The sequence below is a fragment of the Thermobia domestica genome, chromosome 4, assembly GCF_964235325.1.
Source record: "Thermobia domestica chromosome 4, izTheDome1.hap1.1, whole genome shotgun sequence".
Classification (NCBI taxonomy): Eukaryota; Metazoa; Arthropoda; class Insecta; order Zygentoma; family Lepismatidae; genus Thermobia; species Thermobia domestica.
Window position 1 is genome coordinate 327,265,902 of NC_137457.1, and position 14,018 is coordinate 327,279,919.

The 14,018-nt window shown below is 33.9% G+C and overlaps 1 protein-coding gene across 1 annotated transcript in view; it reads right to left on the bottom strand.

Annotated features, from left to right (window-relative positions):
* Window positions 1-13,383, bottom strand: part of LOC145684436 (uncharacterized) — a 28,229-nt gene extending 14,846 nt beyond the window's left edge. The window contains exons 1-2 of the mRNA XM_081756818.1: window positions 13,320-13,383; window positions 5,963-6,227 (exon numbers count right to left, since the gene is read on the bottom strand). Coding sequence (XP_081612944.1) covers window positions 5,963-6,168 — 206 coding nt within the window. The 5' untranslated portion in view covers window positions 6,169-6,227; window positions 13,320-13,383. The remainder of the gene's footprint in view (window positions 1-5,962; window positions 6,228-13,319) is intronic.
* Between the last annotated feature and the right edge of the window lie 635 nt (window positions 13,384-14,018).

Consider the following 14,018-nt stretch of genomic DNA (forward strand, 5'->3'; position numbering starts at 1 on the left):
GGTGTTTGTCCACCCAAAAGTCCACACGGCGCGAGCTGGATCGGATCAGGAACCCCAATCAGCGGAGGTGAACCCTCTACCACTGAGCTACCGCGCCCCCTTAATTACATTACTATTAAATACATGTATTTTGATGTTAAGAGTTTTGATTTGGAATCTTATTTGCATAATATCTAACAAATTACCAATCTTCTTCTTGAGACTATTCTTTTGGACGCCACTGTTATACATTCAAAGATGAATTACAGGAATCCAAAATAGAAAATAATTAATGTCTTTTCGCCCAACATTAATCTAGCACTTTGTTTTCGAGATATTGTCATATTCAGCCAAATGTTCACCGTTCGGTCAAATATTCGGTGGGCTACAGCTTAAATTGACGCATTTGTGAACCGATGATGATCTACAGTTTTCTTCATGTCTTCCTGTAAGAAATCACTTTGTATGACCTAAAGGTTTCTTCCTGTAAGGAATCACTTGTTTAAGATCTTTGATTATATCTTCCAACACTGAGAATGTACTTCCCGCACGACACGAGAAACACTGTATCACATTATGTCCACAATATCGATTTCACTGTTGTGGCTGAGGCCGTTACATTCGGGCACAAGATATCGTGTGGTGAACATGTACTAAAATAAAACTAGGGTTGCCACGTAATGAGTAAAGATTTGGAAAAAGAAACCATACCTATAGCAAATAATATTGCACTTATATTTAGAACCATTGAATACAATTTGGCAAGACTTCACTGATGCACAGCTTAGAAATCAACTAGAAAAATGGCTACTTTTCGAGTTTCTTTGAAAAACTCTATTGGTTGGTACTTCTAATGTATTGTACTGTATAAATTCTCTATTGTATAAATTCCAATACAATTCCACTTTCATATGAAATAGATGAAACTACTGTACACAATATAGTACACATAGGTCTCGAAGATGTAAGCCATTATGATGAAAGATTCAACTATGTGGATACGATTTTTTAATACAGAAGACAGAACATAGGGTAGATCACAAAGCTGAAGACTATAATAATGACGTTTTAGTGCAAGGGCAAATTAGCAATAATGTTACTAATATGTATTATCCGGTAATAGAAAAATGAAATCTTTGAGATTTACGTCCCACGGTTATGCCGGTTAGGCTAAAGGAGACGGTGATTATGAGAGATGAGTGAAATGGTGGAATGAAGAAAGTGGGAGGAAACGGGAGAACCCCGAGAAAACCCACGAGCACGGTGTTTGTCCACCACAAAGTTCACTTGGCGGGGGCTGGGATCGAACCCGGGACCCCAAGCACCAGAGGTGAACGCTCTACCACTGAGCCACCGCGCCCCCCTCCGGTAATAGAAGTAACTGAAAAAACGAAGGTTGATGCATATAAGAAACGCTGTAAATAATAGCAATATACAATGTAAAGTACGACAATCAGAGACATCCTCCTTCTAAACCCAGTAGTGGTGATTTCTTGTGTAACATTGCACAAATAGATGGTAAATATCAGAATCAAGGTACGAATTCGAACAAATTAAAACTTAATTTGAATACTAAAAATCAACGAAACACGTCAATATGTGAAAATATAGATCACCCTTCAAAGAAATACAATAATAAACTTCCTACTAAAAGCAATAATACATTTACAATCTTCCATCAAAACACACAAGGTTTTAATATAGATAAACAACTCCAACTAGCAGTACAATTACATGATTCGTACAGAGATGTTGATATTATATGTATAACAGAACATTGGCATAGGGGTGATGAGATTCACTATATTGCAATTCCAAACTTTACCTGTGCAGCAAGATATTGTAAAATTAATTTGTCAAGAGGTGGATCATGTATTTTTGTTAAGAATGAAATAAAAGTAAAAAAGTGTAGTATACTTGAAAAACTTAAAGAAAGAAAAACAGTTTGAATATGGTTTAATAGAGATACCTTTGCAAAACAAATATGAATTATTTGTGTATATAGAACGCCCGACAGTAACATTGAAATATTTATCAATAAGATACATAAAATACTGGCGTATTTTCATGTTAAAAAATGCATTCCAATTATTGTAGGTGATTTGAATGAAGGCTTTGAATCTTTACTTCAAACATACAATTTAAATCCCACAATTAAATTACAAGAATAACAAAAAATCAGTTTTAACATTGACCAAATTTTGGTAAATCCATTAGTCATGAATTGATCAGAAGATATAAATACATGGTTTTCAGATCATGAAGCACTAATTGTAAAAGTAAACATTTAAAAACAAACACCTGCAACTATAGCAAAACCCAATGAAACACCTATAATAACGAGATGTTTTAGTTCAAATAATATTAGTTATTTTCCTCATTTGCATAGCTTGGAGACGTGGGATAATCTTTATGAGCTAACCGACGGGAATGACGTATATGAGAAAATATATGATACTGTAAAGCATAGTTTTGAAGTAGCATTTTCAATAAAAAAAATAATTTTAGTAAAATAAAGAAGAAAAAAATAAAATGGATTACACCTGAAATCTTAAAAGCAAACATGGCAAATATACAACTAAATAAAACTAGGAAGCCTTGCCCTACTAGGATGAATGAATTAATTTACAAACACAAAACAAGTTATAAAAAAATGTTGAAGATAGCTAAACAAAATTATAACAGTAGGAAGATTCACACAATAAAATAAAGGGAATGTGAAAAATAACTAAAGAAGAGCTCAACATACAAACGGATAGTACCCATATAAGTAGCATAATTTATGAGGGCGTAAACTTAACAAATCCAAAGGACACAGCAGCGTCTTTTAATAAATATTTTACAAATGTAGGACAAACACTTATTAGAAGCAAAGGAACTAGTAAAACTAACTTAACGGAACACAAAATTGAAAAACGTGATAAACATATATTCTTGAAACCATTAATTGAGAGTGAAATAATCATCATAATAAAACAAATGAAAAATTCGAATTCGACTGGGACGGATGAAATCTCTAAAAAAATTTGATAAAAAGTTGTTACAAATATTTAGCTAAACCATTATGTTATCTCTCAATTATTTCAATCGCCACAGGAACCTTTCCCGATGAACTACAAGTTGATCAAGTTAAATAATTACACAGAAAGGTAAAATCAATGAAATAGAAAACTATAGACCGATATCATTGCTACCCACTGTAGGAAAAATTCTGGAAAAAATATTGTTCAATCGGGTAATGAATTTCACTAATAAATATTATATTATATCCAACACACAACATGGTTTCTTAAAACGTAAATCCCCAGAGACAGCAATTCATCATTTTCTAGAAACCTGCAGAAAGTTGTTGGATGAGAAAGAATTATCTATAGGAATATTTTTAGATCTAACAAAAGCCTTCGATTTAGTAAATCATAATATATTGCTAGAAAAACTTAGTTGCTATGGTATTAGAGGTTTAGCAAATAAATGGTTTGAATAATACCTTAAGGATCGGAAGCAAAAAACTGAAATCACAGGAATACTTAATAATAAAATTCAAAAATGTGTATCAAGTGAAGAAATTATTAATTGTGGAGTACCACAGGGATCAATTCTAGGGCCACTTCTCTTCTTTCTTGTTTCTACATCGAGAATTGATTCCCATTCCTTTCTATAAATTATCTTTCTGAAAGTATTAACAGTTCATGTGTGACTTTATATGCAGATGATACAAATGTAATACTTAGCGGGGAAAGATGAAAGCGAATTAACTTCAAACTGCCACACGGCAATGAACCAATTTTCAAGTTGGATGACTAAAAATAACCTAATTATTATTGCAAATAAAACATGTGCCTTAAGTTTTCACAATGGTAAAAGTAAGCATGCCAATACAATAATAAGAATAAATAATAAAACAGTTAAATATGTAGAAACTGCTACCATTCTTGGAGTTAAAATATAATTTCAACTGGGAACCACATATAGAACATGTAAGAAGTTAAGCAAACTATGTTATGCAATTAGATGTCTAAGAGATAAAGATTAATGTAAAAACCAGCTACATGTATATATTACTCAAATTTTCATTCTATAATAAAATATGGCTTGACGGTCTGGGGAAATGCACCTAAAAGTATTCTTATCTTTAGGTTACAGAAGAAAGTGGTAAGAGTACTTGCAGGAGTAGATTGGAACTCTTATTGCAGAAATATATTTAAGGAACTTGAAATAATGATTCTTCCCTCAATGTATTTCTTCGAAATATTAATGTATTTGAAAAAACATAGTAGTGAATTTATTGTTAACAATCACAGGTAAACACAAGAAGTAAAGACGACATTCATTTGCATGCACATAGAACAAATATATACAATAAGTTAGTTACACACAAAGGTACTCCATTATACAATCTACTTCCATCATCTATAAAAAATCAGGCCTCTGTAAATTTCTTTAGATCCAAACGTAAAAGGTACTTGATAGAACAATGCTTTTACTTGGTTGAAGAATATATACAAAATAATTCGTATGCGTAAAAATAATGCATAGTAAGTAAATTAGTGAATCTATAACAATCCATATGTAATAATAGTATGTATGTTTATGTATACTGGTATATATATAAATGACATGTCCAATTTCACTTCAACTTTGTACCCTCAAATTTTCTCCTGGTGTGCGGGAAATATATGCCGACGTCTCTTAGGAGTGATGACACATTTCCAACAATAATATGTGACCCATATGATCTTTCATAGATATGGGTGCTCTTTTCGAGTTTAATATTTTCTCCTTTACTTTTTACAGAATACTGAGAAATTTTCTAATTTTTGGAGGCTATGCTTGCGCCCCCGCACAACGTTCAATTGTGCATCAATGATATTTACACCCAAAAGTAATGAATGTCTCATTATATAAGATTTCGATCCGATATCTCGTCCTCGAGCTACGGATTTTTTTTTTTTTTTTTTTTTTTGACAACTTTTGTACTGGTAATAGAGCAAAAGGGGACATTTCTGCACCCAAGTTGGTTTATACCTTTTGTCTTGTTATGGGGCCAGGAATTTCCAACAAGAAGTTTGGAAGTTGTTTTCGAACGGCCTGTAAATAATAATTGGTTTGTCTCCTAAAGGGAAGAACAGTAACGAAATATTTGACACACTCACCTCACACCACGACTGGGAGAAATAACATCCAGTTAACAGTACAAGGTCGTCTCACACCTTAGAAAACACCATTTTTACAATATACAGGCTGACCCAAAAGTAGGCATACACTGATTAAGTTTTGATTAAGTATGACATTCCAGTTTATGAATTTACTTGTTTGGACTCTTTCGGACTTAAGTTATAAGTAAAAAGATGTTAAGAACAAATTATAATAAAAAAAATCTAGGTCTACCTGTTTAATAATAAAATACAATGAGCTGATCGGTACGAGACCGTGTATCTACTTTTGGGCCACCCTGTATATTACAGAGGACATATCTACAAAATGTCACACTTCTTTAAAAAAATCTCTTTTCGGCAGTTTAGCTCACTGCAAAGTTAGAAAGCAACTAAAATGAGAAGTTAGTATCTAAAATGAGTCACAAAGCAACAAAATTGAAAGTGTTATGGTATGAGGGTGAGAAAAGGAGTGGCACTGAATCAGGTATAGCCATGATATTCGTATTTTAATGTAATTCTTATTGTGCGAAGATCTATTGCTTCAAATAGTTCTTTAATAATCGGATCATAAAAGTCATTAGACAAACTTGTTCGTTTTCCCATTTCATTCAACAATCTAGAAATCTTTATAACTTGAAAACTGGTGTAACGAATCATCATTAAATACCTACAAACCAAGCAGAAGATTGTGATCTTTGGTTTGTAAGATACTTGAGATTCAATTAGGCTAATAAAAGTAAGCAAAGCAATGACATTTACGAAAGTTTTGCAATTGCTGAAAAATATGTAAAATACAATTCTCAAGAAATGAATATATGCAAACCAACCTGAGTTCTTCCGAAGAGATACAGATTTTTTCATAATCCCTTCCGATTTCTTTGTACTCTTCTTCATTATATTTCATGTAAGACAAAGAAGATATTGAAAGAGCATCTGTATCTTCCAAATCATTAGTGTTACTGTTATATATTTTATATTCTAACTCCTCAACCGGCTCATCTTCTGTTTTCATTTCAACTTCAATCGAAGCCATGTTGAAACAATAAACAAGCACTCCGTGAAATTATGTACTATTTACATTCATAAGTCAGCCTTTAAAAGAAGCAAATAATTTAGAAATTATTATTATATACTATTATATTTAAAAAAGCAAGACTAATACAAACGAAACTTATATACTTAGTTCCAAAAACACCGTTGCTTACTTAAAATATTAGAGTACAAATATCTTCTGTAAACATAGTGCTAAACTACATGATAAATCATTCTCCAAGATAAAGAACACCACGACGGTAAGCAATATACAACTACGACTGGATTTACAGACTTACTTTAAATGGAGTCACCACAGGGAGAAGATTTAACATTTCTGAAATCTAATCATGAATAGGGTGAGAAGAGGATAATACTTCACGCATACCACGCTTCCAGCTGTGGTTATAAGCAACTGCTCAGTGACTACAAAAACACCGATGTTCTTCGTCTCCTTATACACTTTTAAAACATTTAAGGCAGAAGAAATATGAATGTCTACTACAACAGAAATAAAATCACAATGTATTCCCATCTACAAAACTGTGAATGAGCTCAACGATGAAATATGTCATACACTGCCAGGATTCCATGTACTTACTGAAAGCGACAACGCCAGTCAGTTCTCAGGTATTGGAAAAAATAATGCATGGAAATTATATTTTAAAAAATAATACTCCTTAAGTAGCTTAGGATCTGCTCATAAAAATGGCGGCACGGCAGCGACTCGAATATTGACTTCCTTCAAGTCGAACATTTTGGTTGGCAAACTACGAATGGAAAATTGGTACCCACTCAGGAAAATGGTCCTCTCAATAATCTATGCCTAGAAGTTGACTAGAGTTAAAGCCTTGTACATGTAAACATTTGTGCTACACAAACAAATACAAGTGCGTGTAGGCTTCAGTAACTGTAAAGCATGAAAAACTGTAGCTGTAATGGAAAAAAGTGTTACAACTCAAACACCTATGTATCAGAAAATGATAATTCTAACACGGATTCAAAAGACTAAAGAAATATGTAATTTTGCAACTCTTTTGTGCAGATTTGGTGTCATAACGTAGAATATTATTATGGCTTTGCTTGTTTCAGTAATAAGTAAGTATTTAATGAAGTTCGATATAATATTCTCATAAATTACATGCAATTATAGTTATTGTATGGTTTCTGCTAAAACATTTTTAAAGTGACCATTGAAAGAATACTCGTGATTTTAGAAATACCCTTCAGGTGTACAACAATGTTATCAATCACCCTGTATATCACCTGTAAGTGGTGTTGCCCATCTCACTTAAAACATCTTTACATATATTCTTACATTATATATATTTTCTGCCTTTTCATTATGGTAAGATAAATATTTTAGTAAAAGAAATAAGGAATTATTTTCAACGATCGGTAGAGATGCCGCACACAAATAGAGTTGAAAAATCGGAATTATCCTAAATACCAACTGTAAATGGATTTTAACACTATAAAAACATCTTTACTTATCTCAAAATTTTGTGATCCTTAACGCACGGTCGTATCAAGTGACCGGAGATCTAAAAATAATCATGACACTGTGAAGGAGAGCTCAAGGGAGAAGGGTGAGAATTGTTCTTCAAATATTGGAAAAGAATCAGTTCTTATCTCGGAAGCAAAACCTTTATTGACTGACGTGAGCTGAAATTCTGTGGTTCCATTCGGAGCATCAACATTCGAATCAAAGCGCACTTGCCTTCAAACTTACCTCGCTGTATGGCTACTTCTGGAAATAAACCTACCAATATTGGTACTGTTGGAAAGATAATTTAATGCTCTACAAACTTGATTAGGAATGTTCTTTCCATATCTCAACTCATTGGAGAGATACAGAGCAAAAGAAAATATTAAGGTCAAAATATGTCACCTTTTAATGTTTATGTTAAATTTTCCGGAAAACCAATGTGTCTATCCAATGTACGAATAGACAAAATCGTAAAGCAAACCTTACAGATAAAACTGAAAAAGGAATTCATTAGTATCTTGATTCGTTTTGGAGATATGGAATTTTATTAGAAACGCTCATTTTTAAGCTTCAGTAGAGGGCGGAGGTGGTGTACGGAAAGAACTTTCACTCGTATCAACCGACCGGCAGTCTAGAAATGATCAGAGTAGTGGACTTGATGATTTAGGACCACCGGTTGCTTTTACTCTCTCGGGTTAATCGAAACCTAAAAAATCACGTGTTCTGCCTCCCGACTAAAAAAACTTGTGGCACTCTACGTATACTTTGAACTGGGATTTCTGTCGTGTCGCTTTGATTAAAATACATATCATGAGGAAAAAGAATGGGTTCCAAACGAATGATAAAATACAGTATCTCACGAGCTCTCAGAGATTTCAAACATGAAATACGAGGACCTTAAAGAATGGATGTGGCAAGCGTTTCAGGAAGTTCTGCTTCTACTGAAATGAAAGAAAGAGGCATTGTCCCGCTGTTTCTACGCGCACCTTTATTAAGGCTATTCCAATAATACACAAGGTATGATGACATTTACTTTCCCACGAGAAAATTACGAATGGAGGAATTCCGGAAGTTCAAAGAACTCGTCCCTGAGTCTCAACGCTAATGTAATTCTCTCGTTGTTCCACGTCTCCTTACAAAACTGAAGGTCCTACTTTCTGAAGTGGTTTTGAAAAAAAATAGTTTTCATAACAATTCTTGGTAAAAGTACACAATCATTAATAGAATATCTGTTCCTAATGTACTACAAGAATGCGCAGGAATGGCTTGCTTCAAGTTCATCAATCTAGTGAGTAAAAATCGCAGTAACTTACGTAGAACCAGTACCGAATCTTGCATTGCTTAACAAGTGATTTTTGCTATTCAAGTTCTCGAAATCTGCAAGCACAAGCTACAACATAATTATCAGAAAAGCACTTAGTCAGAAATGAAGTGCATTATCTTTGTAGCTCAACTTTTTGTAGTATACTTTACAAGAAAAAGTAAAAATATGCTTTCTTAAAATCTAACATCGCTACAATGTAGGAAGTGAAGAATAAGAATGCAAGGTCAACGGGTACAACAATTAAATTATATATTTTCTTGCATCGTCCTACACCCAACTCCAAAAGAAAAGTTAAGGGGCGCGACCAAAAACAATTATTCTTTCACGTATTATATCGCAATGATCTCTACGTCACGTTACAATAAAGACAAATATCAAAAACATGGACTTGTGATAGGATGTCACTACAAGGAATATTTGTATTCTACTCCGATTCATGATATGTTGAACCTGGAGAACACGCACGATAGCGCAAGCTAGCATTCATATGAGCAGGTGCCTTACAGACTTTGATATACGTGTAAAGGAATGAAAGTGCGTAACACAATTAACAACATCCACTGTCATCACAAGAGATCTTAGCATTACAATACCATTCTAATAAAACACGTCGTTTTTACGGATGTTCGTACATACAGAATCCCTGACTTACAGACTTGGTGACTATACAAATAATTGTGCTGATTAATTTTAAGTACATAACATCTTGTAAAATTTACAAACAAATTGGAACACTTTGCACAGAAAGACATATTTTAAAGGAAAAATATTTCGCAGCAACTGGCATAAATATTACATAACGCAGATGTATTTTACATTTGTTATGGTAGGGTTACTAGCAGGGTTACCTGGTTTAAACCACATCAGCTGTATTTTTAAAACAACTAGTTTAAACCAAAATACAAAAAAATGTTCGTAAAAGTGTGTCGTCGTCGTAAAATCTTGATGAACACACATTTGTAGGTTATCAAGTGTCACTCCCGCATATTATTCATATTATATTCAGACCTAAATTCCCCATTCATTTCTCAAAGAGATTATACTACAAAAGCAACTTTTTTTTATAAATTTATGAATGTTTCTTTTTTTATTTTTTTATAGTTTGTTATTATTGTTATGCAATTGAAATCAAAGAAAAACTCTAAATATTGCTCCGTTTCAATAATAATTACTACTGATAAAATACATCATAATACCGCACTTAAGGGGGGGGGGGATCATACAAACCACAAGAGAGGCATTCACTAAAATCAGAAGTATCTTTGGTATCTATTTATGTGTAAATAGGTCAGAGCCAAAGTGGACTGAAATAATTCTTATTATTCACTTTTCTTACTGGTATGCATTTTAAGTCGACGTATTTCTTTAACTTCGATAATAAAAGTCGTAGTGAACTAACTTAGACTTCGCGGTAGCTCAGCGGTAGAGCGCTCACCTCCGCTGCTTGGGGTCCCTGGTCCATCCCAGCTCACGCCGTAGACTTTGTGGTGGACAAACACCGTGCTCGTGGGGTTTCTTCCGTTTCCTCATTCCACCATATTACTCATCTCTCATCATCCCCGTCTTCTTTAGCCTAACCGGTATAATCATGGGACGTAAAACTTAAAGATTTCATTTCAGTTACTAACTTGGACTTAATTAGTTCTCTACTCTCCAGTGTTTTGAAATTATCCATATGTAATTTTGTATAATGGCTTCATTTGTGCCTTTGTTTACCGTTTTGTCCTTCTCAAATGACTCTTGAGAATTAGACGATTATATTAAAAGTATGTTAAGATCAGTACAGCGAATCAGAAGTCCTTCGTAAGTCGGTAGACGTATTGCATTTGTGGCCAATTAATCCCGGTTTCGAGTTAAAATGGAGGACAATTCCTCTCGAATGTAAGTCGAGAAATGGTTTGGACTCCGTTTTAAGCTTATGTGACACGTTCCAGCATAGCCCGGTTGTTGCATAATAAAATCAAGGTGAAACAAACTTATTTCTATCCATTTGTGATATAAATTCATAGAGCAAATTATTTAAACCAAGAAAGAACCTGGTTTAAACCCAAAAAACAGGTTTAAACAAATAAACCCGGTTTGTTTGGTTTTTTTTTTTTTTTTTTTCAATAAAATCCATAGTTTTTGCTAACCCTGGTTACTAGCGTAAAATCATTATAAGTGATACCGTAAGACGAAGTTACTTTGCACTTCACGGGTTCCTTTGCAAAAAAAAGACTATGAAAAGAGTTGGACAGTCTTCTGTCGGTAATACCATTACTGTAAAGAGAAAGTTTCAACTGCTACTATAAGATAGAACATCTAACTATATTTTGCTATAACGTTGGCGATTAATGTTAGTTCTAATTACCTGGAGACTTTGTCGTCGTCGAGGTGTAGAAAATAGTTGCTGTACAAGCCGACAAAATTCGGAAGATATCACGAAGAAATTTCGTCCAAGGAAGTCAGTTTCGAAGTATACATATATACTGTATATATTGGGACTTTGAAGCAATAGTTGACATTGAAGTGTGAAATCATTTAAAGTCATTGAAAAAATATAACTCGGAGAAGGCGATTTCAGCTTCTAAGCGGGATTACTTTGCACCGGTCCAAAGTAATCCCTTAGACAGGAAATTATTACTAACCGTACTTCCTGACTTCTAATTTTAGGTAAATGTCCTATTTCTCTAGGTGATGAAATGCATTTCTTGTTGGAAAATAAGTTATTAACAGCGGCGAATCCAGAAAACTGGTTTGAGAGTGGCTTCGGTCAGAAAGGCTTCTTCCTCGTCTTTTTTTAGAAAGTACTCGACTTTTAAGGTGGGGAGACATTGAACCTTATACACATAGGAATGACTAACGTTAGATTTTTGAAATAGTAATCATGCAATTTGGGCGGCTTCAGCCTGAAAGCGCAAAACCCCGTAAATCTTCCACATATTAAGATTGGGATGATATTCTTGGACATAAAGAGCAACCATGGCAAATCAATTCATGGGAAGTTTTGTCTGTTCATGAGTTGGTATTTTCCTGGGAGATGTGCTAAACTATCAGAATGTGGTTCTTGTACCGATACGAGAAATTACATAACTTTCTTTACAAATATCGGTTATTCATACAAAGTACCGATACCGGTACTATCATTCTGATATCAATATTTGAAGACTGCGTGCAGTTTTGTGTACGAAGTGAAATGTATAAATACTTGAGAGAAAACATTGCACAGAAACAATATGTTCATATATTGAACATTCTTTTTTTCTATGTTGTGCAAATTATCCCCTCCTATTGGGTTACTTTGCACCAAAGTTTATATTTCGAAAACTACGATCATACTGAATATTTACTAACGCACTCGCACGAATCTTTTCCTTATATATCTAGCTATTATATGTTTAAAATAGTGATCTAAATCATTTACATGCGATTTTGCATTTGAAAGTTACGTGCGAATTTTTTAAAATTCCTTAAATCTGGTACAAAGTAACGCTGCCTTACAGTATACGACGATAAAAATATGTAACTATACATAAAATAATCGTATTACCTATTATTTTTTGATGGTGTAGCATTTCTGCACAGTACATAAAAGGTATACGTTATTTTAAAATGTAGTACTACTAGGGTGAAAGCATTAGAAGTGCAATATGAAATCGTATAACTACAAAAACCTCTGTATATTAAGGTACTTGTAAATTTAACACGTAAGCTCTAATTTAACTTACAATATTCTAACCTAACCTAACCTACCCTATAATATGTAACGATAACGTTGTTTGATAGGTTAAATATCTATTAACATAAGGAATAGCGTGTCTCATCTACCGTTAATTATGCGCATACCTATGTTGTCTAATACGTGTAGTCCCTATGGAGACACCCTTGAGTTATCTCGCGGCTCCACTAATTTCACTCTGCCCTACCTTGGTTAAATAGCTTTCATGCGTTTAGTGGTTACCAAATTCTGGTAGATCTCTTGAACTTCATCTATGCCAAGTGCAGTTTTACTATGCCGATCCATAGTATTAGTAGTAGAAGTAGTAGTAGGAAGAGAAAGGGTAGGCGTAGGAGTAGCAGTAAAAGTAGGAACGGGTTAGAAGGCCCGCAGGGGGTTCGTTGGTTTCTGTTCTCGACATAAAATGGGGAAATTAAAGACTTCCCCAAATTTTTTCGTACATTTTACAATCTGTGGATCCGTATAGTAAAACTGTACACCTAAACGTCACCTAAACTTAAAATTGAAAAAGTTCATTACACACTATGCATGATATATTTCTTAATGAGAAACTTGTATTCTAAAATGGTGCTGTATTATTCATCTGCACCCAGTAAATTATTAATCTGCATCTTTACATGCCTTGTACTTATTTTAGTTTCCCTGACTCTCCCCAGTGATGCCAATTCCTTCAGAGCCGTTTTCCCTTCACAAGCTTCAGAATTTCCCTTTTCCGGACAAAATTTCCCTTCATCCAAACCGTTCAAGTACTGTATTTAGTAAACGTATTTTTAATCGTTTTCGCTTCCACCCCCTCGCCCCAATCTTATAACCACATACAAGCAGATACCTGACAGCCTTCCTTTGAGCTTACGCAGAATTTGAACTTGATTTGTTGTTTAGGTATCTAAGGCATCGCGATAGAGGAGGGGGAAGAATATGGAAAGGTGTAGGGTAGGACCTATGTTAAAGGTGCAATATCTACATTTGCCTGGTGTGACTGCGGAAAAAACCCATAAATACCTCGGTCAGGACGGAAGCCTAAATAAATCATAAAGAATATAAAATAAATATTATGTAAATTTAATTTTTATCCTAGATATCATGATAGATTTTAATATTAATGTAACCTAAGGTACAAAGAAAATATTAAGTATATATTTGGTATGTACTTACTTAAGAACAGCACTCCCATATTTACTGAAACAAATACGAACAGTTACAAAGAAAACTCTAGCTGCTATTGTCTTTGGCTGTATACGAGGAATGTTCGTAAGCACAATACAGAGTTTAGAGATGCGGAATTCTTAAGAATGTATAATTCTGTGCGCACAGTTACCA